At 40.9% G+C, this 27,610-nt stretch overlaps 1 protein-coding gene across 5 annotated transcripts; it reads right to left on the bottom strand.

Moving 5' to 3' along the window:
* Positions 1 to 1,163: 1,163 nt before the first annotated feature.
* On the bottom strand, positions 1,164 to 23,393 carry LOC122768683 (synaptotagmin-2). Of its 5 annotated transcripts, none has more exons than XM_044024851.1 (9): positions 23,097 to 23,393; positions 9,465 to 9,696; positions 9,185 to 9,345; positions 7,008 to 7,139; positions 5,117 to 5,284; positions 4,500 to 4,670; positions 3,183 to 3,300; positions 2,677 to 2,810; positions 1,164 to 2,545 (listed from the first exon to the last, which is right to left on the bottom strand). In XM_044024851.1, the coding sequence occupies exons 2-9, from the start codon at positions 9,670 to 9,672 to the stop codon at positions 2,330 to 2,332; spliced, it is 1,308 nt and encodes a 435-aa protein (XP_043880786.1). In that variant the 5' UTR covers positions 9,673 to 9,696; positions 23,097 to 23,393; the 3' UTR covers positions 1,164 to 2,329. The 5 variants fall into 5 exon arrangements, with proteins under 5 accessions (XP_043880786.1, XP_043880788.1, XP_043880789.1 ...); XM_044024853.1 differs by having other exon boundaries at positions 4,500 to 4,667; XM_044024854.1 differs by having other exon boundaries at positions 7,008 to 7,130.
* Between the last annotated feature and the right edge of the window lie 4,217 nt (positions 23,394 to 27,610).

The raw sequence follows: 27,610 nt of genomic DNA, 5'->3' as shown, positions 1-27,610 counted from the left end.
CCGAGAGGACGATTCACATAGAGCAACCCTGCAATAGTTTCCGGCTCGAAAGGAGCCTCTGATCCCTAACATGAATTATTCCTAACATTAATTATTTAGACGTACAGTCAGTCCCATTTAGCAAAAATACATACACTTTGCAGTCAGTGCATACCGTTTTTTTTACTCTGTTTTATTATCAAAAAGTGACATATAACACAAACACACACACACATACACAATATAATAATGGTTCCTCTTTAAAACATGCTGCTATTTACATCATCTTGTAAAGTCATGCTGTATAGCTTATTCACAAATCTGCGCAATGTATTATGTTGCCGCAAGGGGGAAATATGGTGGTCGGACCAAATGGAGAGCTGCTATTACCCATTTTTATTTATGCTGATACTATGGAGGCTACGAGCGGCTGCAATAATCAAAGTTTTATGAGCATCTGAAAACCAAACTCCTCACATATGCTAAGCTTCAACTCTCACATCTGAACTTTTCTTTCCTGGTCACCGATACTGACCATTACGGTTCAAATGTGTTGTTTAGAATCAGCGTCACTCAACATTGTTAGTCATATAAAGGTAGATACAGCAGATGTTTCCTTTTGGTTTTGTCAAAATGTACAGTGGGGCTTTTCTTGACACGTGAAAACAAAATGACGAAGTTGTATTGAACTACACTTTGGTGTTTGAAATAATCAGATAATTCGATCAAAAAAAATAGCGGTAAAACTACTAACTCGTTTTCTGTTTCTGTCTGTGAATCATAAAAGAGTACCTTTTTTTTTTTTTAGAAATGTACAAATCGTAAAGGTAGAAATTTTAAAGACGAAGGAATTGATTCCAAATTTACTTACTTGTACAAACACACTGCTGATTAATCTTTTTTTCTTTTCACAACCAGGTTTTCAGTTGAAAAGTCTTTAAGCCTTTCTTACCACTGCACTGATATAGTAAGAGGGCGATGAAGACTCACCGCGTTGCAGCACTTTTGCTCCAGGTTTACAAAGCGTATGACTAATGGACCAACTGATCTAACCAACAGTAAAATACTGTGAGGTATGATACATGCTCGATTCTCTAGCTCTTTTTGCTTTAAGCAAATGGTCCTGGGCGTGTGTGTGTCTATCGTATTATACAGCATGTTCAAATGTAGCACTTTTGCAAACCTGTAATTGTACACTTTAATTCTTGTTCTCGTAAAAAGTGCAGTCACAGCTTACATTTCAAATTCACTTCTCTATAAAAACATCTCGTCTTCAACAGAAATCCTTCCTCACAATCTAGTTTTACACCGGGGTTGTGGTGTTTGTGGAAAACTACAACATTCATCAAAGAAACACATGTAAACCGTTTAATGGCTGAAAGCAAAATTCCAAAGCCCTGTTGCAATTGTTTGGACAGTCATTGGTAAGCCTTCTGGTAAACCCTAAGGTTTTTACATCCAAGAAGTCAACACGGCCCACGACAGATTTCAGACGGCACATTTACAGCGTCCCTGATGACTTCCGGAAAAAGTTCTCCTTCCCGACTCCTGTATTTCCTAAAGTGCCCTAACAAGAAAGGCACCCATGTATTCGTGTCCTACATTTCATTTCTCTAAAAACACAAAAAAAAATGCGCGTCAAACCTATAAATGCATAGATGATTGAATAATTGCAGCACCCCTAGCATACTGTAAACAACTGTACTGTACTGTATGCGTCTCCTCCTCAAATGAGAGCGGGTAAAATGAACTGATTCTCTTGAAAGCTCATTGTCGCAGGGGGTCGCTGCAAACCTCTTTCGGTGTCACTTAAATTATGTTTGCGTTGATCAACTTAAATCAGAACACACACACACACACAACGCTGTGCAGGAAATAGCCCAAAATTACAGTACATTCTTTTGCAAGTTATAGCACATGTATTAGCAAGATGCATTACTGGGCGTGGTAAATGCAGAGCAGTGGGGGAGGCAAGTAAAGCATGCTCAGTTAACTAAACTAAAGCTCTATTTCCAGTTTTGGCTTCACCAAGACTTCCATTCAGTGTCAGCACCCTAAGAATCAGTTCTTCAAAAATGAACAAAAGACCCCAAGTCGATCGTTCGCGAAACTGTCACCTGATCACTCAACGCCACTCCTCTCAGCACACACTATAGTCTGTGAAATGCGATGTTCTACAAACCGTTTCGCCGACTTCACCATAACTGAGCAGATATTCTAGGATGTCTCTTTTTTGCTGAGCGGTTGTCATCACGACAGGTCGTCATGTGTAAAGTCATGGGATTCATGCAAAGTAGAGATGGGGAGGTTGGGTTTCTGAGTTAGTGCATTAGCTGGTTGGTGGAGCGCGTTACTTCTTCGCAGCCAAAGACGCCAGCTGACCATCAATGTCTTCTTCTGGTTGCAATGGATGCCACTGGGCAATGGGACGGCGTGGGTTAGCCAACATGTCAGACCAGTGCTTCAGACCTAAGCCAGTCGCCTTGCTGCCCACGAAGATCTTGCCGATGGCGTCGTTCTTACCAATTTTGTCGTAATCAAACACTGTGACTGCCACCAAGATTTTCTAAGTAGGAAATGGGAGATAATCTGTGTAATTATATATATTTTTTCACATTATTACATTCAGACTGGGTCCTGGCCAAGAGCGGCAAAGATATTCTGAAATAAAGCAATCAAATTTGATGTGTACAGTACCTGCATCTGTTCTAGAGGGATCTCAAAACTGAAGGATTCGTTGTAGTACGGGTTTAAGGTGTTCTTCTTCACCGTCGTCTTCTTCTTCTTCAGACGCTTTCCTCCCTGCAGCAGCTGGATCTTCACATAGGGATCTGAAATGATCATTGTATAATAAGCAACAGAGAACATTAATGCGAGATCTTACAGCACTTTTCTTCCTTTCCTTGGTCTTTGCTAATGGAGGTTGGCAAGTTAAATCACATGGTGATCCGAATCCATGTCTTTTTTTTTTTATCAGCATTTGAGTTTATTTTAATATCGATAATAAAAATATTAACAGGTGTGGCCACATATGCTACTTACTGTTCTGAATTCATTCTTATTTTCTATGTCTGCGGTCTTGTTGTCAAACAGAAAATCATCTTACTGAGTCTAATTTCCACTATTTATTATCATAAAAACACCTTTGTTTAGTACCACAATCGTAATGTAAACTGAGTGCTTATTGGATCATATTTCTCTACCAGATAATCCACAGGCATCCATCTTCTTCAGATTCTTAGCCTCCAGGATACAGACGGTGAGTTTTCCAGCAGTGGGGACGTAACGGAGCGAGATGCAGATGTCTCCGAGTTTCTCAGGCTGAGCAGTGAGCAGAGAGAGACACAAACAGCTTGTTTTATGATGTTTGTTTGAATAACTGTACGACTTTTTTTTGCCTTCTGATCCTTGAAGTAACATTTCAAAATGTACTGTATGCTAATTTCTGTTTTGTCTGCAACCCTTAATGTTCTGCTGGCCAGGACCATGTTATCAAACAGACTCTTTTATCTTAATGAGATGTTCCTGGTCAAAAAAAACAAGAGTTACAACAACAACAACAATAATAATAATAATAATAATAATAATACCATATTTTTAACAAAATATTCAAAAAAAATGTGGCTAAGACTATAACGATATCTATTGAATTTACTTGTAAAATATTTAATTACTGTAAGCATTACATATATTAAGTCTCTTTAAACATCGTTATTGATTAACTGACTTAATGAAATAAAAGATTCAAAGTGTATTTTTTACTTACGCCCCTAAACCTGGGAACACACTACCCTTAGATATCAGGGACACCACCTCACTAGATATTTTTACAAGAATCTTTACTCTTTACTGTGTTGTGTTTCATTTGCATTTTGATTTTATTTTAAAGTTTATTTTAAAGGGATTTTACCTCTTGATTCTAGCCTTTTCTTATATTATTCCACCCTGTGCTGTATTTTACTGTTTTATTTGCATTTTTTGTTTTATTTCAAAGACAATACAGGGATTTTACTATTTGACTTTAGACGTTTCCTTTTCCTTCCACCCTGTGTTGTGTTTTATTGTTGTATTTGCATCTCTTTTCTATTTAAATTTGATTTTCCTTTTATTGTGATGCCCTTTGCGCTGCAGTCCTTGTATGACAAAATAAAGTTTATTAGTATTATGATTGCGTTCCCTTTGATTTTTTTTTATCAGCAAATCCAATAAAAAGACCGTAGTCGGCAATGTGTGTTTTGCTGTTGCTCAGTAAATAGATCACTTCATGACTTTTCCCAGCACATCCATTTATACCAAAAGTCAGTATGTGTATATTGAGTATAACTTCATTTAAAAAAAAAAAAAAAAAAGATTAAATTGACTGCCCACTGTGATTTTTAGGAAAGGCTCCTATAACATGAACAGTGCAATCTTTTACATGGTGAATTATACGTGCTGTGTGCTCGAGTGTATATGTACACAGTTAATCGTGAGGGTCAAGTCATTGTTGTTGATGTTGGTCTTATTTTGTTTTTGTTCACCTCCTCTTGGTCGGCGCTTTCCAAATCCTTCCACTCCTCGATGGGTCGTCCAAGGTCGATGGTGTTCATCGGAATCTTCACCTCTCCAATGACGTCGTGTTTGGAAAATCGGTCGTAGTCGTACACGGACATCACCAGTGTCTTGCCCCCGAGCTCCTCATAGGGTACCTGCTCAATAAATAAATTAAAGTGTTTTAAGGTAAACTTGTGGTGACCATTTTCTTTTCAAAACACTTTTCAAAACCAAATACCTGGGAGAGAGAGAGAACGTGAAACAGCATAAAATAACATAAATGCAGTCAAATTGTATGACATAATGTAACGCCTGGGAGAGAGAGAACATTTCCTTTTTCTGCAAATGTGCAGACAGGCAGCACTTCCAGTATGGCCCAGAGCCACGATACGGTCTCTGTGGACCTTATTAGCCAGGACTGGAAAGAGGCAGCATGTAAGCTGCACTGGCAGTGTGTTTATTAAACATACACACACACCCAGATAAAGCTGAGAAGCTGCCTTTCAACAAACCAAAGGGGTTAAGATGATCGCTTACGTAACCATCCTTACCTGTCTTTGTGTTGTCTGCCAGGACGACGCTCTGCACCAGATATGAAACTCACCTTGAATACAAACGTCTCATTGAAGACAGGGTTCAGAGTCTTCTTATGCACTTTGGTGTCGTACTTCTTCTTCTTGTCAGGGAAGAGATGGACTTTGACGTACGGATCAGAAGTTCCTCCCGAGTCCATAGACATGAGGTCTGCAGCTTGAAGGATGCCAACTGTGAGCTGAGTGTGGAGAATAGGGCGGAATATGGAGCGTTAAAAAACAACATTTTGCCTTGTGAGATCTTTCATTTGTACCGAGGTCCCCGCCACAGATTGGTGATATAACACAGTCTGAAACGTTGAGACACGCAGAATCAATCACACACGCTTTGCCTGCCTGGGAAAATATTGAAAGTCTGACTTTTCTTCCATGGCAAATTACACAGTGTGATACCTTTGCGACATTGTTGAAGTCTCTGCTCTGTTTTTTTTTTTTTTTTAATCTTGACTTAACTTCATTTATTTGCTTTTACAATGACACAGGTATTGAATCCTTTTATCTAATGGCTTTCCTCTTTTCGTAATCCCCGACTTGTGGTAAATCTATGTATTGGTTTATCTTCTCACTGTGAAAAGGATCACACTTGCTTTCCCAGGATTTTCCCGACCAATCTTGTAACCAATCCTATGCCCTTGCTACTAGAGGCTAACACTCATCTGCCAGAATGTTAAACTCGCTGCAGTAGGCTGGATCAGTAATAATAATTAGAATAACAGACCAGTCAAGCCTAATTACATATTACAAGGTGTCTAGTCTGGAAATGCAAGGGGAAAAAGCCCATAGTTGAGCAAGGTATCAACAGTGAGCAAGGTATCAACAGTCAAACAATAGAATGTGTTAAAATGTTAGAATAAAGCCAGGGGGGAAACAAAACAACAAATAAAAGACAAATTAACAAAGACAAAAGAATAGCACTACGCCTCCAGAAAAACCACAAAGGTAAAGTGACTCAAGACTGGACTCAAGAGAGGAGGAGAGAAATAAAGAGAGAAGGGGTGAGAGACAAAGATCAGAAGCAGGAGTGTATGAGAGAGAGAGAGAGAGACAATGAAATCATAGAACAATAGAAAAGTAAATTACAACAGTCCATGGCTGTACATTGAGGCCAAGTTGTCCAATCTGACTCGTATTAAAACCCAGCGGGAAGAGGGAAGTCTTCAGATTATTAAATTGCTCAACGGAGCTGTAAAGGAAGGCTGTTCCACAGCTTTGGAGCTGCCACAGAATCACTCCCCTATCTCTATCTTCCCTGTTTTTGTTTTTCTATCCATGATTCTATCCACATACAAGAGCAGTGGGAGTGTGTGGCTTCAAGAGCTCTGTCAGGTACGCAGGTGCCAGGCCATGGAGACATTTAAAAGTAAGTAATAGGATCTCGAAATTAATCCTCAAAAAAGACAGAGAGCCATGCAGTGGAAAGAGGCCAGAGCAGGAGTGAGATGCTCTCTGTCAGGTGGCGAGCAGCAGCATTTTAAACAACCTCTAAGAATTGCAAATTAGCAATAGAGGGAATTGCAGTAGTCCAGTCGAGATGAGTAATGAAGGTGTCAATTGCCCTCTCAAAATCTTTCAAGGGAAGGTCGGGCTTCACCTTGGCAAGAAGCCTTAATTGGAAGAAGCACGTTTTCAATTTTTGTTTCAGTTATGCCAAAAAACATGTTAACTACCCCAGCGAGAATTAACTATTTAAGGTAGTGAAATATGTTAACTACCCCAGCAAACACCCAGCTTTTGGACTTTATTTTAAATTTCTTTAAGTGTGCTTTATGACAACTAAACAGTTCTATTTTACTTTTATATTTCCACTCTCAGACCTAATCACTCTCGGCAGACGTATGCGCCGTTTACTTTACCCACACAAATGACTGGGATTCAAACATTTACAGGCTGATGACGACAAACCTTTGTGTTCTCAAAGTCATACTCTATAGAGTACTGCAGCTTCCCCAGTTTCTCGATCTCTTTCTCTTCTTCCTCTTTCTCTTCCTCAGTCAGTCCGGTCTCTCCCTCGTCATCGTCGTCATCCTGGGGTTTCTGTGGTTTGAAGGTAAAAAAAAAAACAAAAACAAAAAAACAAGCGTGTTAAAACCTCGGGGAACCAGGAATTCACAATGCAGGGTTCCCCACAACAATCAGCATGCCACAGACACTGGAACTCCAAGAGGTTTTTTGTTTTTTTGACATGGGAGATACATGTTTTGGTTACTGCTTACCTGCACAGCATCTGATGATAATAACCAGGTTAACCAGGTTGTTTTTTTTTGTCATTTACACAGTGATAAATCTCTATTGGTATCATATCCAAATACATCTTATACTTCTGAGTGTAACTCTGCACGCCTCATCCTCAGTGTTTTTGGATCATCGGGCATTTCCTTTGACATGCGTGTGCAGTACAGTGACAGCCAGAGTCAGAGGAGGCATTGCATGCTAGTTCCATTAAAAAGTGGGGTTTTACCGATAAAGTATAGTTCTCTTTGATTTCACCACATGGTCAAGGAATTGGTGTTTGTATAAAAACCCCTAAAGAACTAGCTCACAACGGCAAATGCCAATGCATATTAAATGATTAAAAGGCAAGTAAGACATACTATTCAGGGCAAGGAGATGGTTGTAATACTTTGAAAACATTTGCCTGAATTGAAATGGTTGTTTCGTTGAACCACACCACAAGTTTTTCAATCCAAAACTCCTTTAACCCGCACGTCTTGTGTCCCCTCTAAATTGATGTGGCACCAGATAAATGCCTGTTTTCTCATCTCGCATTCATTACAATAAATGGTTCAGGATTAAAGGGCACAGCCAGCTATTTGAATTATGCTTCAGTGTTTAAATAAAGGCCTCATTGTCAAGGTGACCTCAACTTTGTTTGTGTTTCTTTTTTTGTCTTCCAGGCCATCCAGTGTCTCCACATTCTGCCTCCTCCTTGAGTAATACAATCAAAAGGACAGATTTGCAAGTGTTTGGCTCTTCATGCAGTTTTTATCATCACCGTTTCCATGTCTCCCAAACAACCAACCATGCCCTTAATCACATGCATAGATAATTAGTATTAAAATTGTCTTGCATATCATCTCTTAATCCAATACTTTCCATATTGGTGTGAGTTACAGTTACATTGTCCCAGGAACAATGCATTAGATGGTTAGACTCTCCTCTTTGGGGTTTATGGAGCATATCATAGCTTTCCATTGTTACATTCTCAAGCTGTCATAACAAAAATAAAGGGTGGTAAATAAAAAAAGAAGGAAAAAAAAAAAAGCAAAGGAAGCTACAACTTTCATTCCATGAAACCCCCCTCCGCCCCCAGGGGGCCGGAGAGTGTCAACGTTGGCTATCCACCTACCGTAGAGCGGGAGTCCACCACAGTCAAGAAACACGAGGCACACAAGACAGACACAAAGCGGAAAAAAAGAAAGGAGGGGGAGCAGAGAAAGGAAGAGATTGAACTCACAAGACACCAAACACGCTACAAAAACAGAGGCAGTCAAAACCACCACTACCACCACAATTATGATGAGAAATGACACCCTTGTTTTCACATTGTAGACAAAAGTAATTGATGGCTTTAATTAGCTGTCACTGGAGCACAGGGTAATCTATGGTAACGTCAGCTGATTAGCCATCAAATTAATCAGTGGCTTTTCAAACGTTCATCCTTTCATGTTTCTGTACTTTGCCTCCAAACATCCCCAATATTTCTGCAAGGCCTCATTCCTCAATCCAGCATCTTTACTTGTAAATTGCAGCGTTGTGTTCCTGCGACTGACGACTTCCCCACAAATCAATACTCTCTGCCACCTTGTTACAAGGCATGTCATTTTTCACCACAGGCCACAATGGAATATGTCACACATTTAAAATGACCACAATGACAACATCAAATAAGAAGGAGTGGAAGAGCGCTCTCCTTGTGTCCTCTACAGCCTGGCCTAAAAGAGCTGCTGGTGAAAGATCAAATGTGGTTAGCTGTGGTTAGCTTTAGAGTCACAACAAACTCAACAATATGTCATCATGAAATCAGTTAACAAGGGAGGGAGCACTGCCTTTTATTTATTTTTTTGCACGGAGCGTCATACCTCGCCACCCTGCATGTTCTTCATGTTGAAGCCGTCCTTGCCCTTCTTCCCTTTCTTGTTTTTCTTCTTCTTGCAGCAGCATTTTTTGATTATACAGAAGCAGCAGGTGAGGATGAGTAATGCAGCCACCACTGCAATGGCAATCAGAGCCCATGGAGGCACTGCCAGTGTCACAACAACAGAGAGAGAATTAAGAGTGAGTAACAACATACACTGTGTGTGTGCGTGGAATTCAGGATCTATGAAGAAGAGGTTTGGAATGCCGTGCGAGGCTGCTTACGTGGGATTTTCTCAATTTCATTCAAGAATTTACTCTTGATTTCTTCGAACATGTCATTTTTGCTGATCTCTGTGTTGTTGGAGCCAGAAGTGTCCAGTGCTGTGGTGGAGATGAGAGCCTGGGTGGGAGCCATGGTCATGGTGGTGGCGCCGCCAGTGGGCTCAGTGGGCGTCACAGGCTGGGGTTTTCTGAACAAGTTGAACTTCATTGTCAAAGACTAGGTGCAGCGTCCCTGAGACACACAGAGAGTGGACAGAAAAAGAAGAATAGGCATCAGCAAACAAAAATGGCACAAGCTCAATTGTAATTTCATTAAAGGGAGAACAAACGTGGCTGTAGCACCATCAAGAATAACGTTTTTACCTAAGAGTTTCTACCTCTTTATCTATCCATTTTGTATTATTAATGAATATCTTAGACTTGAAGATGCCATTTCAAGACATTTTCTATATTTTAGATTTTAGATATTGTTCATGATGACAATTATCACTAGATTCAACCCCGGCGTAAATGGCTCTAATGTGAACCTCCCCCTTAAAAAACTATGGATAAAAAAAGTGTCCAAACTTCCCAGACAATAATACAATAACTAACGATAAACCTGATACATGACGCTCCAGAACAGCTATTAAATGTTGTCTTTTTGTTCATTCTTAATAGGCTCTTTCTGTGAGTGACGTCTGGATTTGGATGATTCCATTTTCTTGAACGATGATCGAGATAAAGAGCTGCAAAGAAACTACTCTGACCACAAACAGCTTCTCACAATCACAGAAGGATTGAACATCGTCATCATCCACAGTCACGCGAACGAGCACACACTAATCCTCGGACGCAAAAGTGTCACAAGACGTACCGAAGCCAGGCTACACACGTTCATCACGCCGATGATGTGACAGTATACTGTGGAAATGACACTACATTAACACTGTGGTCTATATTCATTCATTCATTCATTCATCCATTCATCAGTGATCGGTTTATCCTCAACATGGTCGCAGGGGGTGCTGCTGCCACTCCCAGCTGACATAGGGCATGGTACACACCTGACCGGGTCCAACATATAGAGACAATCCACCATTCACTCTCACACTAATTAAACATTAATCCCCAAATCTCAAACTGTTCAAAGGTAAAATTGTGTTACTTTTCACGGCAGTTTCATGGTATTTTAAGCAATGGTGCTGTGTGAAGGTGTCTCACTTTACTCGCACTGGGTGCTTCTTCCACATCTCCTGCCCAGTCATGATGGAACGTGTTCAGTGCCACAGACACAAAAACAAAACAGCTGTTGTATTTAGAGACACAGAGAGAGTTGTGTGCATTTGACAACGGTGTGAATGCAACAGACATTTGTTTGCATTTAAAAAGTTACACACTACAGCTTTAGCAGCTCCTATAACCACAGCTTCATATTTGAACAATCCTCTCGGCTGCCTCTCAGTGATTGAGTAGGTAAGTGTCAGAATAAGTGAAACGATGCCTTTTGTTCTCTCTTACCGTGTTGCATTCACATGTTTTCCTTTGTGTTTCACTTGGGCATCACATCACACATTACAGTAATAATATTGAATAGAAATCCGTAATATTTGAACATTAATGCAAAACAAGCTGAAACAATAAGCTCTTTAATTGATTAGTTGACCCATTTTAAGAATGAATCAATAACTGGACGAAAAGATTTGACATTATTTTATTTTTATAGACTTATTGTATAGGATTTCACATTAGGAAACTGTGATCTTCACTCAGGCATGACTTTTCTATATTCTATTTAGGCCTATTTATAGATCAAACAAATGACTTGTTTGTGGAGAAAACAAAATGCAGATCAATTACATCATACGAGACATATTTTCACTCAAGTCCCAAAAGAACAATTAACTAAAGTCAATTTTACAATTAGACAACAAAGCTGCAGTCTAAATCCATCACACAACAAGTGTGTCCTCACAATGGTTTGTCTTTTTTTTATCCTCTGGAAATTGAATCAGCTTCAAACAATTAACAACATCAATTTACCTCTCAGCGTCAAGAGAACATTGTATTAGTTATCCCCGTCTGTCTTTGCATGACGACCAGTGACATGTCCTGCTGGCAACTGGGAGCACTTGACAACAATAGCATCAATTTACTTTAGATTAAATTATTCGGCACATTTACTCTGGTGCACAGACAAAAGGATTCTTCCTACTTTTAGCTTATTTGTTCATTTAGTTAAAATCGCCGGCAGTGAGGATGATTGTTTAACTTCTAGTCTGACAGATGTGATTTTCAGCTGGAAACAGATTCCCAGAGGACGTGAAGGTCTAGTTCTCGCTCACATTTACGTCATTCGAAAGGTTTGTTGTGCATTTATAATCCTTGAAGTGTGTTGCCTATCCTTAATGTGTGTTGCCTAGACTTAAATGAAGCAGTTTTGAAGGCCTATGTAATTCATGCATAGCGTTATCAGTATTGGACTGTTCTTAGGCTTTAGTGCTTCGAGGAGGCAGATAAAGGAGAAGAAAGGAGAGAATGAAAAATAAAAGTGAACATAAAATAAATGTGTCCGAGTGTGTTATCACCTGCTCAACACCTACAAAGAAAAACTGCCTCAGTTTGGACCCACATTACTGTATATCTACAGTTTAAATGAGCACAGACAACAGATCAGGGGCCCGGGTTTCCACAGATGCGAAACACAACAAATTGACATTGAAATTGTGTCAGATTTTTAGTAAATAATACACTGAATGAGTGTGTAAACACACTCACTGTGTGTGAGAGGGTTCATGTATCATGACATAAACGTGAGCTGGCCGACTTCAGACAAAGTCATGATTCAACTCTCAATGACTCACAGGCCACAGATCGATAAGTGTTTCCTGCAGACATGTGTATCCGAGTGTTTCTCTCATTCTCACAGGTAGGATTTGCGCTGTGTGCACACGACTGCAGATGACATATACAGTACAGTGAAGGCTTGTGTGCTGTGGACCAACAGATCTTTGTTGCTAAGCAATCCTGATAGTGTCTATCAGCCATCCAGGACTGCCCACAAACCTGCCTATAGCCTAGGTGACCAGCCAATCAAATAACAAATTGGATCAAGGCCAGTGTCAAGTCATTGCCTGAGCCTTTTGTAGCATGGGCACAATATGAATGCCAACTGCTACCACTCTGCTATGATTTACGGCGATTACGGTTAAAGTTTCAACTGCAGCAGGGGTCCCTCCCAAAAAAAAAAAAAAAAGAAGAAGAGAGGAACAAAACTAAAGCCATTTTTACAACAATGCCTCACTCAAGACCTCATCACCTGCAGTTACTGGTGAGGAAACATGTCTGTAATACACCTGTAATGCACAAGTCTTCTAACTTAGCATCTTCCTGACACCAGGCTGAATGCAGATGCACAAAAACATCTTTATTGTTTAAGTGGCCAATATCACTTAACATCACTTAGCCACACACACACACACACACACACGTACACACACGCAAGCAGCTGAGGCACGTCCTCATGCACAAGAATAAGAAGGCAGTACAGTCACAGCGTGATAGTTTACTTTCACTCACATAGAGTTTGTGGATGCCGAGCAGACCGTGTCACATAGCCACCATCTGATTACATTCGTGTCACACCACTGCACGTCAATATCAAATCATGTCTCCAAAATCAGAACTCACCGGTCAGATGTGGTGTTCCTCTTCTCGAGGTGGCCCATCCAATATCAATTACTGTTTGGGCTACAGTTGCTCACAGCTGTGGTAACATAGTCTGATCTCTCCCATAAGCAGAGACTGCAGTCTCCTCTCACTTCTCTCCACTGCAGTACTACACCCCTCCTCCTCCTCCTCCCTCCCCTCCCTCCTCCTCCTCCTCCTCCTCCCTCCTCCTACTCCAATGCACACCGTCTCCCCCATTTTCCTCCCTCCTCTGTCACACACCCTCCCTCAATGTAATGCATGCAGCCTCTCAACCTATTTCTCTCCAAACACCCCCTAACCTTATTTATGATTCTGCTCACACAACTGATGCAGCATGCCACTCTTTGGTATAACACTGGAGGGCAGTTGTAAAAGATCAAAATGCACCAGCTTTGGGGTCTGGGGTGTCGTGGGTGCGTTTGAATAAAGTCAACATTTTGTGCAGTTCATTGGTGCATCACAGCGACACAGACAAATGAGACAGTGGCAGTGACGACAAACTTGTTTGGGGTGTCCTGGTTTCACAACACCAGCTCCACAAACAGTACATGGTGCTGAGCTCATGCAAAATTAATTGGATCCCAATAACTGGACTCAGAAATGTGAGATATATATGATCCTCTGGAGGGATCCTCATTTGTTAAACCACTGGGACGGACAACTGAACCCAAGAATAATTAGATGCCAGCCCTTCTCTGATCTCTCAGGAGACTCGTCAGTGATGACTGGGAGAGAGCAGGATTGCAATGCATCTTCTCCAGTTACAACACCGAAAAAATTCAATGCCACAACATCGAGCTCAGACCATTAAATGCACGAAACAAGCGGCGTGTGACCAAGAAATCAATGCAAATGCATAGGCGTGTGAACCAGGGTTCAATATGAAGCTCAAATATAAGCTTGGCCTTGTATTAAATCTACATGATTACACTGATCTTACGACAAATGTATGGATATGCCCCCCAGGTAGTTACCGCTGCACACATTTGAGCTTTTCAGTTCTAGTGTTCAATCTTTTACCCTGGATTTTCCCTGAAATCGTCCTTTCCCTCTCACCCTCCTTTGGGAAATACCTTCCTGCGTGTTCATTTTCAGCTAGCAGCTGTCAGCAGCTGCAGTAAGGATGCTTACTCTCCCTTCACTTCACTGTGCAATGACCTACTTCTGCCAGAGGGGGGCAGAAATCTCACAGAAATTTGCTGCATCACAGACACATATAAAGCATTCTTTTCCTTTCCTTTCCTTTTCTTTTTTTCTCCACCACTGTGCTGCAAAGTTGGGCCGAGAGATATTTGTCTTACACAGTTTTCCCACGTCTCTTTTCATCCACTGCGAATCACAAACAACGAACACGACATGAAGTACGTTTGGCTGCAACTTTGTACAAAAGGAAATCCTTTGAGAGGATGTGGCCTAGAAGAAGTGCAGAGAGATATTTACGGCCGAACAGGTGTGAGAAATAGAATGACTTGCGTTATAAAGGTTCGCTTTAACGCCATTTCAACATTAAGCTGCTTTAGAGGAATAGTTTTGTGAAATAAACTATTATGGAAGACAGTGAGAAGAGAAAATTGTTCAAAATGAAGCTGGATCTAGAGAGCAGTTATTGTAACGTCCCACAGAGAAAACTAACTTGACTCTTTCTAAAATGGTTGCAAACACCCAGTGACCATAGGATGACCGATGACAATTTTAAATGATAATTAGTCAGTTCTGATGTGTCTGTTTTAGCTTCAGACAGATCTTCTAACTGCATAGTTACCTACTACTTCATCTCTCAAACGTGAAAGTGAATATGTGTGTTTAAACTGTTTTTTTCTGGCTATACATTTCTGAGTTTCAAATTCCCTGATGAATTTGCAGTTTCATATTTCCAAATTCCTTTCTCAGATTCTCTTTCTAACCATTCTGCGTCTGTTCGTTTTTCATTTACAGTGGGACAACATGTTTGGATTTCTCGTCAACCTGACGGTGTGAAGTGCGCTGAGATAACTGCCTGTGAAAAGAGCGATTCATTGTTATGTCTCGATAAAAAGCTTCCGCACAGTGACTCATTATGGACTGCCATTTAATGCTGATATGACAGGACTGCATTTATGGAAAAGCCCACTTGGCAACAGGAGTACATTAATTCACTCAAAGGTAGGTTGTTGAATAAATTGAAAAAAGAAATAGAGAAAATGTGAATGACAGGAAGGAACACATTCCTGCATGGCTAAAAAAAAAGACAGCGCATATTAAATATTAGACTATTCATACTGTTCAAAGTGAAATCAAATTTACTTAGAAATACATTTATAGAACAATAAGCCTTTTCTCCACTGTGTCTTCAGAAGTTACCATTAACATGCAATTCAATTAGACATCGGCATCATCTAATCCATGAAGTGATTTGTGAGAAATGCGTGTGAATCCTCAAATGTTGATTATTTTGCACATTTGAATTTCTTATAGAAAAAGAAATATTGGTAAAGATATATTTACTTTCACTTTAAATCCAGTATATTGATGACACATGCAAAATGAAAAGGTGAAATGGATCACTCATAACGGTGAACCTATGAATCTGCTGTGCGCTAATGAGTTTAGAATTATAACATAAAAGTGAATGGGGATTCAAGGCCTTGTAAAAACTTGATTGTGCTGTCTCAAGTCTTTTTTTTCTTTTTCTTTGTAGGCTTATTTATTCATTTTATAGAGTGTACATAGATGGAAAGTAATGAAATGATTGCAATAAAGGGAACTTTGTTCGCCTCAAAATGAAATTTGCTTTGCACTAAGAGCATAAAAACTACACAGACATTAAAAAGTGTAAAACACAGATAAGACTTTGTTGAGTTCATGCAACAAGCGTCAGCAAAGTGTCTCTGAGCAAGGAGAATTGTGAACCAGAAAATGTACATGAAATAAAAACACAACATTTTAGCAATGCTGAGTAATGCTCTTATATATGTGTATATATATATATATATATATATATATATATACACGTATATATATATATATATACACATACACACACGTATATATACCACACTGATTCTTGACTCAGCAGCTTTCACATCTGCAAGGACACACAGTCCAGCTGCAGCGTCAACATACTGTAGCAGTAACTGTAGCAGCAACATTGTCCCACTTGGACTCCCACTGCATTATGGGATACTCCAGCTCATCCCTCACTATTTATCTGAATGAGTAAACCTTCTCCTGCTACTGGTCACTGGCCTCACAGGGGGTGAGTCAGGCTGAAGGTCTGTGCTGCACCGGGACGTCCAATACAGCAACAAGAAGCACGATCAAAGACGCCCAAATTAGGGACAAACACAGGCAGAGACGGCCGTTTATAATGTTGTGCTATGGGACGTTTTCAGTGAAGAAGACATGTCTCCTCCGAGTGGAACTGAAAAAGACTGCACCCTGTCTGCTCCTGCAGGGAGTGCTGCAATGCAGGGGTGCAACAGAGAAATGCAAAGCTAGAAGGCAGTTCCTCTGACAGCTGGCTGCTCACACTCCTCCTCCTCCTCCTCCTCCTCCTCCTCTCCTCTCTCTTTCCGTGCCTCGCTCATTCCTCTACTTTGCTTTCATCATTTCTCTTTCTTCCATTCTTCTACTCCCCTTGAATCCTTCCCGTGTCAATCTGTCTCTCTCTGTCTCTCTCTGTCTCTCTCTCACACACACACACACACACACACACACGCCGCACTGGTCTTCCTCAGGCCACTCAACACTGCAGCGTACACAACAAAAAACAGAGCACCATATGGTCACAGTAGGCAAATGTAAAAATGTTAGGGATGATTATGCAAGTGTGTGTGTGTGTGTACTTGTATTTATATCTTTGTGAGGTCCAAAAAAAATGTAAAATTGTAAAAAAACAAACAAACAAAACCCTACCTTTGTGGGGACAATGTGTCTGGGCCCCATCACTTTAAAGGGCTCCCTTAGTTGTGATGGTTAAGGTTAGGGTAAGGGGTTAAGGAATGCATTATGTCAATGATGTGTCCTCACTAAGATATAAAAACAAGTTTGTGTATGTGTATGTAGGAGTATATATGTCCTTCTCTGGTCTAAACACTGACTGACAGTCAGGTTGCATTAAGTTTGGGCCTAATTCTTCAAATGAAAGGCAGGTTCTAACAACTAAGTAATGAGAAAATATTCCACTTCAGTTTAAACAGGAGAACCAAATAAAGCTGCGTGGTTAGTTAGTACTTCATTTTCTATTTTATAACCTCTTCATACGCAGCTTCTGAAATAGTTTGCGCAACAAGAGACTTATCAGAGCAGGAGAAGCAAAGCTGGAGTTGTCACCGATTTATTATCTCCAAAGTTGTTGTTTAATGTTCAGTCACAACACTATGTTCTAATACACATGCTGGTGTGAACGTGGTGGGTACTCATATCAACATAATACTTTCTCTCTCGAAATTTCCCTTGTGACGTTATCGCAGATCCATTGACTAAAAAGCAAACTATGACTATGTGTTTCCTTGGCCTGTGCAGGTGTTGCAACAAAAGCATGCAATCACATTACAAAGATGGAGCAAAAAAAAAAAAACCCTTCATTTTTATGCTCAACTGTGGAGGAGAGACTTCAGTGACACCATATTTGGAAACCCTCTCACTAAACCCTGTGCCGTATTTCCCACTGTTCCTCCCAGGAGCCAAATGTCTGCTTTACTTACAACAGGCAAATCAGGGAATACAGACAGACTTTCAGCAAGCATGGAAGTCTAATGGTGGTGGGAAAAGTCAAAGCAGATCAACAGAATCCTTTAACACCTAACCCCTTTCTTATTTTCACCATAAGGACTAGAAAATGAGTAATGCTTTTGCCCATTTTTCCAAGCAGTTATTTACAATCTACACAGTAGAGCAGGGTTTTTTTTGAGTTGTTGTTCTTGTTTCTTTGTCTCTCAATGTGCAAAAACAGGCCAAAAAAAAGGGAAACTATGTACGGGTCCTACTCTCTCCTTTCTGGCAACAAAGACGCTGATTCTCCAGCTTCCTGAAACAGTGCGAGTAAAATCACCGTAATAACCACATGTTTGGATTTGACGTGCAACTTCTCAGCTTTCAGAAACCGCTGGAATTTTTTCCGATAGCACAAAACGTTGCGTAACTACAGTAATGCAGACGACGCTTGTGCAAACGTGTCGTCGGCGATACGCTCAGTTTTAAAGGGTTAAGGGTTACATCTCTTTAAATGCACAAGAGTTTATTCACACAAAACTTTGCACATGTGTAGAATTTGGGGTCAGAATTACTTCTCAGATTGTTTCCGAGTTGTAAATAGTGTAACACCTGGTTGTCACGGAAACACAGATCCACGCATCTTCCTTCGAGTGCTGGAAATAGTCTGACTGAATCACGATATTTGGTGCATTAGGCGTTTGAGTAGGAGGAGAGAAGAGAGCAACATTTCGAGACAGATGAGGAGGAAATGAAGATGGAGGGAATACGTCTTCCTACTAGAGAAGAATGAGTTGCCCAACTGTACAGATTTGGGGCAGCATGATGGACTATTACTGAGTGGAGAGAAGACAGGAGGGGAAACAAGTTCACTGTGTAATTATCTTTTCCTCCAACTTCCTACATTTCCTCTTCCTTTCCTGCGACCTTTTCGCACCAGATTCAGATTTCATCCTGAACTACTTTGGTGAGCAGAAATACTCCTACACCACATTTATTAGAAACACAAAAAGATCATGGACACATTTGCATACAAGGAAGCAAAGTCCGGATGACACCAAGGAGGAAAATTCAAGAAAGCACATGTGTCAATATCAGCCTGATGGTTTTTCCGCTTGAGCAGGTTTCAAATCTGCCGAGGGTTTAGTGATGTGAGAGGAGACAAATGACTATAATTAAAAAAAAAGTCCTTTATCAGCAGTTACCCACAAACAGCAGACAACCTTCTTTGTCCTGCTTATACAATATATGATATGACGCGACATCTTAGAGTGTGAGCGATCTCAATAAATAGATAATAATGCCAAAATGTCACATTCACGCTGCGTCATCAAGCCGAGCGCCTCATTATTTTAAATGTTAGTGGGAATTTGACTGAGATTGGATTGTACCATGTGCCATAATGGCCATATATACAGTATCGCCATTTCTCGATCACTTCATTGTAACACATCCATGATGTACATGAGAAACATTATAATGACACGTGTTTCAGGGGCAGGAAACACATGTGTAGAACATGAATTACTCATGAACAATAGCATGACCACGAAGCGGAACCCTAATTAATGTTATTAGTAAAAACCTGTGTCTGTCCTAATATTTCATATCTGTGGGTCTATTACGTCGTGCAGGTTAATTGAAGACGTGTCTGAGCTTTACACGCACATTTTGTATAAGTTAAACTCATTGACAGTTCGTATATCATCTATAAGACCAGTGTTCCGTCACATCACTCCAAACCAAATGCCAATGATTGTTAAGCTGGTGGCGCGCTGGTGGGTTTTTATTTATTTATTTATTTTGTTATTTTTTGCACTTTCCTGGTTAACTCCTGTCCATTTTGCACTAGTTACGCCTTTATTTTTCCTAACCTCACACACTCTCAAGTGGAAATAGTGCTTAAAAATACTATTTCCCCCTGATGCACTCCGCGTTTATCTGCTGCAAGTTATTGATCATCTTGGCTGCAGACGTGAGACAAGAGAAGAGAACATGGTCTTCACTAAAGCAATGAGAAAAAGACAATCTGAAATAAAGCAATAAAGGCACACCACTGTACAAGTTCTTTATCCCGGTGGAAAATAATCAATCTTCTTTTCTTTTTGTGTGCGTGACGATAGAAATTTAAACACCTCACTGCTCACCCTGCTCTTTGATGCCAGTGTGACGGTTGACAGCAACGCTGGTAAAATGTAAAGAATTTCACATTTAAATATCCAAAGACGCTCTTTCCATTCCTGGAACACTGATGCATTCATTCTCATCCTGGCTCAGTCATCTGTGATCACACCACATTGTCCTGGTTGGTTCTTTCACCTCGTTTGTTTCCTCTACATCATCAACCTGCACTATAGCTCAATCTGTCGGATTTGTTGATCGTATTCTTCACAAAAACGCATTGGGAAGATCAATAGCTATTGATACACTACGTCTTTTCAAGGAGGGTTGAGCCTTTAAATGACCCCGTTCTACTGTAACCTGCGGCAGACAAGTGTTGTGCTCGTGGCGTTTAACACCAGTGACGGGATCATTACACAGGGACCAGAAACTCGCCTTTAAAATCAGCGGTCAAATGTGTCTCAACAGAAGAATAGTAAATAAAAAAGCATCATCGGTGTAGGATTGTAGGCTGCAGTGCAGCTTCTCATTTCATGAACCATCAGGCATCAGAAGTGCTCAGGGAAAGCACGCACTCTCGTCATAATGTGGAAAAACAGACAGGGGCTGAAAAGACACTTCCTGACCACGGCAACAACTGTCCACAATGGGATGGGGGGACACCAATGCTAAAATGAATTCATGTTTGAAATCAGAATTTGGCCGACAGCTGATACTGAAACTAATGTTTGTTCGTTTACTGTGATGTCATCAAGAAATCTTAATACAACTTACAGTCTTTTCACCTCAACCTATGGCAAGACTTTTTAACGTTTAATCGCCATGTGGACTGACCAGTCCAGATATGTGTGACGTCATTTTTGATGGGGTTAACGTGCATATAAACTCTTGAAACTTGGCACGGAGGTCATGTGATATGAAATGCGATATTGGCATCCCGGACCCGTGCGTTGCTCAAGGGCTCTACAGCGCCCCCTAAGGGGAAAACAGAGGCAAAATTGAGTTGCACCGACTTTCCTGAAACTTGGTGGAAAGATGTTATAAACCAAGATGAACACAAAAGTCGATCGTAACCGTGGCAGTCAGCCATTTTGAATTTTGGCATCCATTTTGCCGATTTGCACCCTACGTAAATGAGCGAACTCGTCCAAACACGTTTGTCTTACCGACATAAAAAAACGAGGCAGTTTGTACTAGACACATCAAAGGTGAAAAGTTGCTGAAAGGTTTGGCGGATTCAAAACGGCACGGCCACAGCAACCCTGTGTTTTGGTGGATTTCGACCATTCGCCACGAAACAGGAAGTGCCTATAACTTCAGCATATACATTGAGTTCCACCGAATTTCTGTCCTTTAACTGCTGCAACATGTGAATTTCCCCAGTGTGGGATTAATAAAATCTAATCTAATCTAATTATGACTCGTCACAATGCAAGTTTGAGATATCAGTTGTCAATAGGCCATTTAATGAAGGCAACAAATAGTCTCTACCAATGTTGCCTGTAGTTAACTCCTGAAGAAACAGTGACCTGTGTGACCACCAACTGCCTTTACTGCTGCGCCCACACTGAAGCCACTATAGGTACAACGGTCAAGACAGAAAGTGAAAACAGCACGCAGTTAGCAGGCCACCATTTGCTGCTTAGGTACACAACGTGAGGCTGAGGTTGATGGAAATGTCTGCCTCAGTCTGAGAATCTGCTAATAAATCACCATCCCTATAGACACGCATGGCTTAGAAGACGTGTGCGTGCATATTTTTGTCAAGGAAGCTCATGCACAGACTGTAGGACTAATGTCTCGGGGGGCCCTTGAGAACAATTGATTCCATTCAGTCCACAGCAAAGACAATTAAGTGAGAAATCCCATAAATTCAGTCAGCGACGATAGAGAAGGCTGCAACAACACCATAGTTGCAAATGAGGAGGTTCGATATATGACCCTCCGGTTCCCCTTTTGCCTGGAGCCCCCAAAGTCTCTTGAAACGCTCCTGGACAGATGCTGTGTGTGTCAGGATGAGTGAATGTGTATGTGGATACAGACACATTGCAGCAACTCACAACATTTGGCAAAATAACACACACACAAAAAACCCCACTGCAAAACCTGACCTGTTAACACTACTGCATCATAATCTGCCTGGGAAATTACTGTACAACAGAAATCAATCATCTAAACGTGTAATATAAACCAAATATAAGCAATATCCACAAGGGACGAGTAAGTAAGATTTGCTTCTTATCGACGACAAGAAGTAAAGTCGCTCCAACTGTGGTTTGATATACAAGTTCATCAGGATCTGGATCCATCAGAGGCCATAATGCGCAAAAATTTAGTGTACATTAACGACACCAGTTTTCAACCACGTCTCAACTCATAATTAAATGGATAAACTACAAACCACTTAGGGGAAGAAAGAAAAAAAAAGGTTTTTATAAATGAACGTATAACTGCAGCAGTTTACTGCGTCTACGACAACACACGTTAATGTGAGCACACTGCGCTCTGTGGACTCGGGGGCCCTTCACTCTTGCTGGCTCAGCACATTTGTCACTGCATGCACTACCTCAGAGCTTTTGCTGTAACAGTGTGGCTCACTCTCATCACAGTGCATGTGCAGGCCCGACACAGGAACGTGCACTCGAAGAAAAGTGATGAGGAGTCAACTTTTCGCTTCCTGTTCATTAAAAATATTTGTATGACAAAAAACTAGTTACACATCTCTGTGACAATAAACCAGGGAAAAGTTCCACTTTCCTCTTCTACAGTGGGAGACATCCACACACACACACACACACACACACACACGTTTGTTTTATTATGTAACATTACACTGCAGCACAAAATGATGATGCTACGCACCATCGGGCATGCTGTCAAAGTTCCACTCTGCATTTGCTATTATTGTAAAACTCTACATTAAAATGAGAGATGACTGGTGATGACACGAGCACTGTCTGCTCTAATTACCCCTGAGCCATTTATTCTCTTTCTTTATTCTTCCCAGATTCAAGCAGGATGTGTGTAATGAGGCTAGGTGCCTCTGTGACAACCCGGTATGCAGCAAAGCCTCAGTAACTGATGAAGCTGATAAAAGGGGGTGAGGGTGGGGGTGGTGGGGGTGCTTACCTTGAAAATAGATGTACTGCCTCCTGAAGAGGGACTGGAAGCAGAGATCGGAGTGGAAAAAAAGATACAGGAAGAAAAGACAGAAGAGCTCAACAATCTGCACTTTCCTTTATCCCACTCTCAAAAAGACATTGCAAAACTCCAATTTCATGTGGGGGGTGTTCGTGTCCAAGCAGCCCCCTCCCCACAAACAAGACTTTACTGGTCTAGAGGTGCAGCTGAGTTGCGTTCAGATGCAGCCAGAGATGAGAAAATAAGAACCACTCACACAGATTAACATTGTTCTAACACACTGAAATCAGCACAAGCGTCAGAGCCAGCTGCTGTATTTCCCGGCACTGTTCGCTTATTGGCTGAGGAGCGACTCAATAAAAAACCCTCTTGTCATCAATTGGGTGGAGGAGGGAGGGGTTAGGCTTTCTGTGGCGCACTAACGCACTGAGCTCCTCCTCTTTTCTTTCTTGCTCCATCACTTTTTTTTTACCCTAGTACAGGCAGGCAGGGACTGAGAGTGCTGATCTTTGAGAAACAGATGCAGAGAGAGCGAGAGAGAGAGGGGGGGTGGGTGGGTGGGTGAGAGGGGGTGCACAAGCAGGAGAATCAATGAACAGTGAAGAGAGAGGTGAGGATGGTAAGTTTAGGTCCTGTGCCTCCTTGCTGCAGGAGCTGTGCAGGGATCTGTGTGCAGTGAGGTGAGGTAAGGGCCAGGGAGAGAGGAGAGGGAGGGAGAGGAGAGGAGAGGAGAGGAGAGGAGGTGAGGTTGTGACTGGTCTGCCTGGGCTGGTTTTGCTGCAGTATACATGCAGATGGGAAGTTGTTTGTGCTTCTCCTAGCAGCAGTAAACATAAAAAGGAAACTAGTTCCTCCCTTCATGGGTTATCAGCGTTTAATGTGTCTCTGGTGAATAATTTAAAGGAGTGGATGGACTGCAGGAGAGCCACAGATCACTGCTGCTACCTCATCAGGGGGGTTTAAAAAAAAAAAATCACCTAATTGCCCCAAGAGTCAGTCTCACTGTAATAATGCAGCAAACGTAGCATTAAACGCGATATTTGACACGTGTCGTTATTCTTTCTCTTGTTTGAGAATCGGAGCATCAGATCAGAATTTAAGCAAAGCGCGAGGTGTTTTTCTGCAGTTGGCTTTAATTTAATTTCACGCTCTAATTGAATTGAATTGACTTGATGAAGTCTTGCTCTTCAATCTGGAATCAATAAACTATCTGATTTCCAAAGAGAGAAGAGAGCTGCATCGCACTGCCACCGCTGGTTCCTGTCGAATAAAACAGTTTACACAGATACATGTGATGATCTCGACTATTGACGCTAAGACATGAGTTGTTAAAGGGATTTTCTATTTATATTCCTGTTTAAATGTGACAGCAGTGTCTTATTATGACTTCATAAGTCAATAGGGTCTTTTAATCTTATTAAATTGCTTGTAAAGATGCATTATGGATTAGCGGGTTATGGAATACTCTACTTGTCTTAATCTGATTATTACTTTATTCAACTGAAGGTAATCAGATTTACATGGTGCAGTCCTATTCAGGTTACTGTTCTAATTGCATTAAACGTGTAATGTACTGTACATTTATTTATCTTAAACATGACATTATGTTAAGAATAGTAATAAACTGACTGTCCACTTCAGTCACATTATTATATTATTATATATCGCTATATTTTTCTCTTGCCAACACTAGGATGCATTTTTTGAGGGACAAAATACAATTTGCTCTCCATCACTAAGAAGTTATGGCACCCATTCCATAACCAAAACAATGAAGACAATAGGAAATGTATTTATGGAGTTAGTTTTCCCCCAGTCTTGATGACAACTCAAAGTGCTTTATACGACTGTTTTGTCATTCACACGTTCACACATACTCACTCGCACATTCATACGGCTCATCTTCTATCACACGTCATTCGCACAGCCACAGCACAGCCACCAGGAGCAATACGCGTCGTGCTCGGGAAACATATTGGCAACTGGAGAGCAGGGATCAAACCCGCTGTGCCCACAGCTCTGCAGAAACCTCCACGTGGTCACTCACACTGTGGTTCAGTCCAAAAGCCAACGAAATGTCACTTCTAAGATTTATCTGTGCAACATTTGTTGATGAAAAGCATCAGCAGGACAGTGGTGCAGGTGCCAGGCTCACTATTACACTTATTAAACATTCTGGGAAAGTGGCCAAAAGCTTTGCAGCAAATAACAGCCAGGCTTGCTTCAAGAAGGACACACCATTTCATCGGCACTGACGTTGCCCTTGACTCAGCAGAGACCAGACATAGTGCATTACTGACGATTTAAAGCATCACCACCAGATGAGTCAGAAATGCTGCATCACAAAAGCGGGCTGTCGTTTACCCTGCTGTGCTTATACTGTTCCCCCCCATGAGAGTCATTGTGAGAAAACTCTGTCATCGGATCCAATTATTTAACCCGTTGTATGGAGGCCGTGTATGTGTGTTTGCAGCATCACATCAGAATAGATGACACAAAAACAGGGAGGGCGGTAACGCAGCACGACGTGAGTTCATAGGCGAGACGCCTTCACACACAAGTCCGACAGGCTTTAAGGGATAGGTGAATTCTTGCAAGGAAGTGGGACCTGACGGCTTGTCACTATAAGAGTCCTGTGGTGAACAACTTGACAGGTGTGTGCACTGACACCGTCAACTCGTATCTCACACAAGCTGGAGCCCCACACTCTCTCAAGTCATCCATTCTCACATCAGTGGCTAAGAAATCCAGACACAACCGCCCTGAATGACTGTAGGCCTGTGGCACAAACATCAGCTGCCATCCAGGAAGTGTCTAAATCAGGGGTGTCAAACATATGGCCCGCGAGAGGGTCCAATCTGGCTGCATTTAGTTTCACTTTGTTTAGTAAAAATATACTTCTTTAAATTTAAAACCAAAAGAAAAGGGAAAAATTGTTGTTAATAGCTTATTATGCTATTGTTTTACTGGCCCGGTCCACTGGAGCTCAAATTGGGCTCTATGTGGCCCCTGAATTATAATGATTTTGACACCCCTGGTCTAGATAATCTGGTAATAACACAGATGAAACCCTGTCAACCATTAGTTCTGCATTTAACACAATCCAAGCAGCAGCATTTATTGAAAATCAGATTTGACAACTTCCCACACATTCTTACCAATTAAATTTCCTAACTTTTCCAACACATTTTCCACAGCTTCCATGACCCACTTGACTGTGTATTAAACACCATCTGATTTTCCAAGATAGTGACGTTACATACAAGAATAAAAACACAAACGGTGTTCCTCACGTTATTTTACATTTTACATAACACATTACAGATAAGTGATTTTCATGGGAGCGTCTGTGGAGGACCTACATTAGAGAGGAAGTCTCTTGCTCCGTGACCCTATTGCAGAATGTCTGCATCAAGGGAGCAAGAAGAAGTAGGCCTAAGACCATAATTGCTCCTCTGCCCGCAGATTGAAGCTGAACTGTGCAAATTGTGCTATGTGAAGTCAGTTCATCTATTAGAAGTACATTAGATGAGCTGCTAACCGTGTTGTCTATGTGGTTTATGTACATGATTTTCTACCATCTGTATGGCCTGTTATCACTTGGTTCCAACACAAGAGGGCAGCAAACTGAAAGAGTCTGTTTTTTTCCCCTTATAGCTCAAACTACTGGCTTTGGATGTTGAACACAGTAACTGTCAAAATACACTTGAATGATCGTCACAAAAAGAAACAGCTGCTACTTGAATAATGTAGAATAATAATAATAATAATAAGAGTTGATTTTTGCGAGTCAAAACACGTCCTAAAATAACCCGAGTGAGATGGTGCACGGTGGCTAATTTAATCAGCCCCTGTGTGAACCCATGTGTCTCTGTAACCTGGATATCTCTGGCATGCTGCCCCATATCACTATGCCAGTAACTCCCAGAACGAATACCTACAAGTTCAGTATTATAGACTGGTATTATTATTATGGAAGTCCTGGCATAAACTGCGATCCAGTCTTGGATATATATTCAGCAGCTGAGTGAAGCTGTGAAAAGGAAAACAACAACTAAATCAAAGTGCAAATACCTCCAGGCCTCTCAGTCTATTACACAAACATGAGTGTCTTACTTGTATCATTCTTGGTAAGCTTTTACTTTGAAAATATGTCTCATAACAAGGGTAAATACAAGTACATTTCGATTTGTCGCTCATTTATTAAAATAAAAGCATACATGTGTGTAGATTTTACGCGACTTTACAGTGACTCTACTCTACCGTAATGTGGTTCACTTCATTTTATTTATATATTATATTATTTTAAACTATTAGTGAAATAAATCAGAAATTTTAACTACTGTACATTAATAAACACAAGGGATGGGAATCGGTATCGGTCAGTATCGGTCCAATACTGGTTAAAATCAGACAGATAAAAATGTAGAATCCGATACAATCCACATATCGCATGCTTCACTGTGCACAGGCTGTTAAAAATGTAAATAAAAACCAGCAAA

The sequence above is a fragment of the Solea senegalensis genome, linkage group LG4 (assembly GCF_019176455.1).
Source record: "Solea senegalensis isolate Sse05_10M linkage group LG4, IFAPA_SoseM_1, whole genome shotgun sequence".
NCBI classification, from domain to species: Eukaryota; Metazoa; Chordata; class Actinopteri; order Pleuronectiformes; family Soleidae; genus Solea; species Solea senegalensis.
This window is presented reverse-complemented; position numbering and strand designations above follow the sequence as displayed.

Bases quoted from the DNA above. Each gene is read 5' to 3' on its own strand.
- LOC122768683 (XM_044024851.1), bottom strand. From the start codon at position 9,672: ATGAAGTTCAACTTGTTCAGAAAACCCCAGCCTGTGACGCCCACTGAG. The intron at 9,346-9,464 runs GTAAGCAGCCTC...TGACACTGGCAG, and splicing joins TGAAATTGAGAAAATCCCAC to TGCCTCCATGGGCTCTGATT. The intron at 2,811-3,182 runs GTAGAGAAATAT...TGATCATTTCAG, and splicing joins GGATGCCTGTGGATTATCTG to ATCCCTATGTGAAGATCCAG.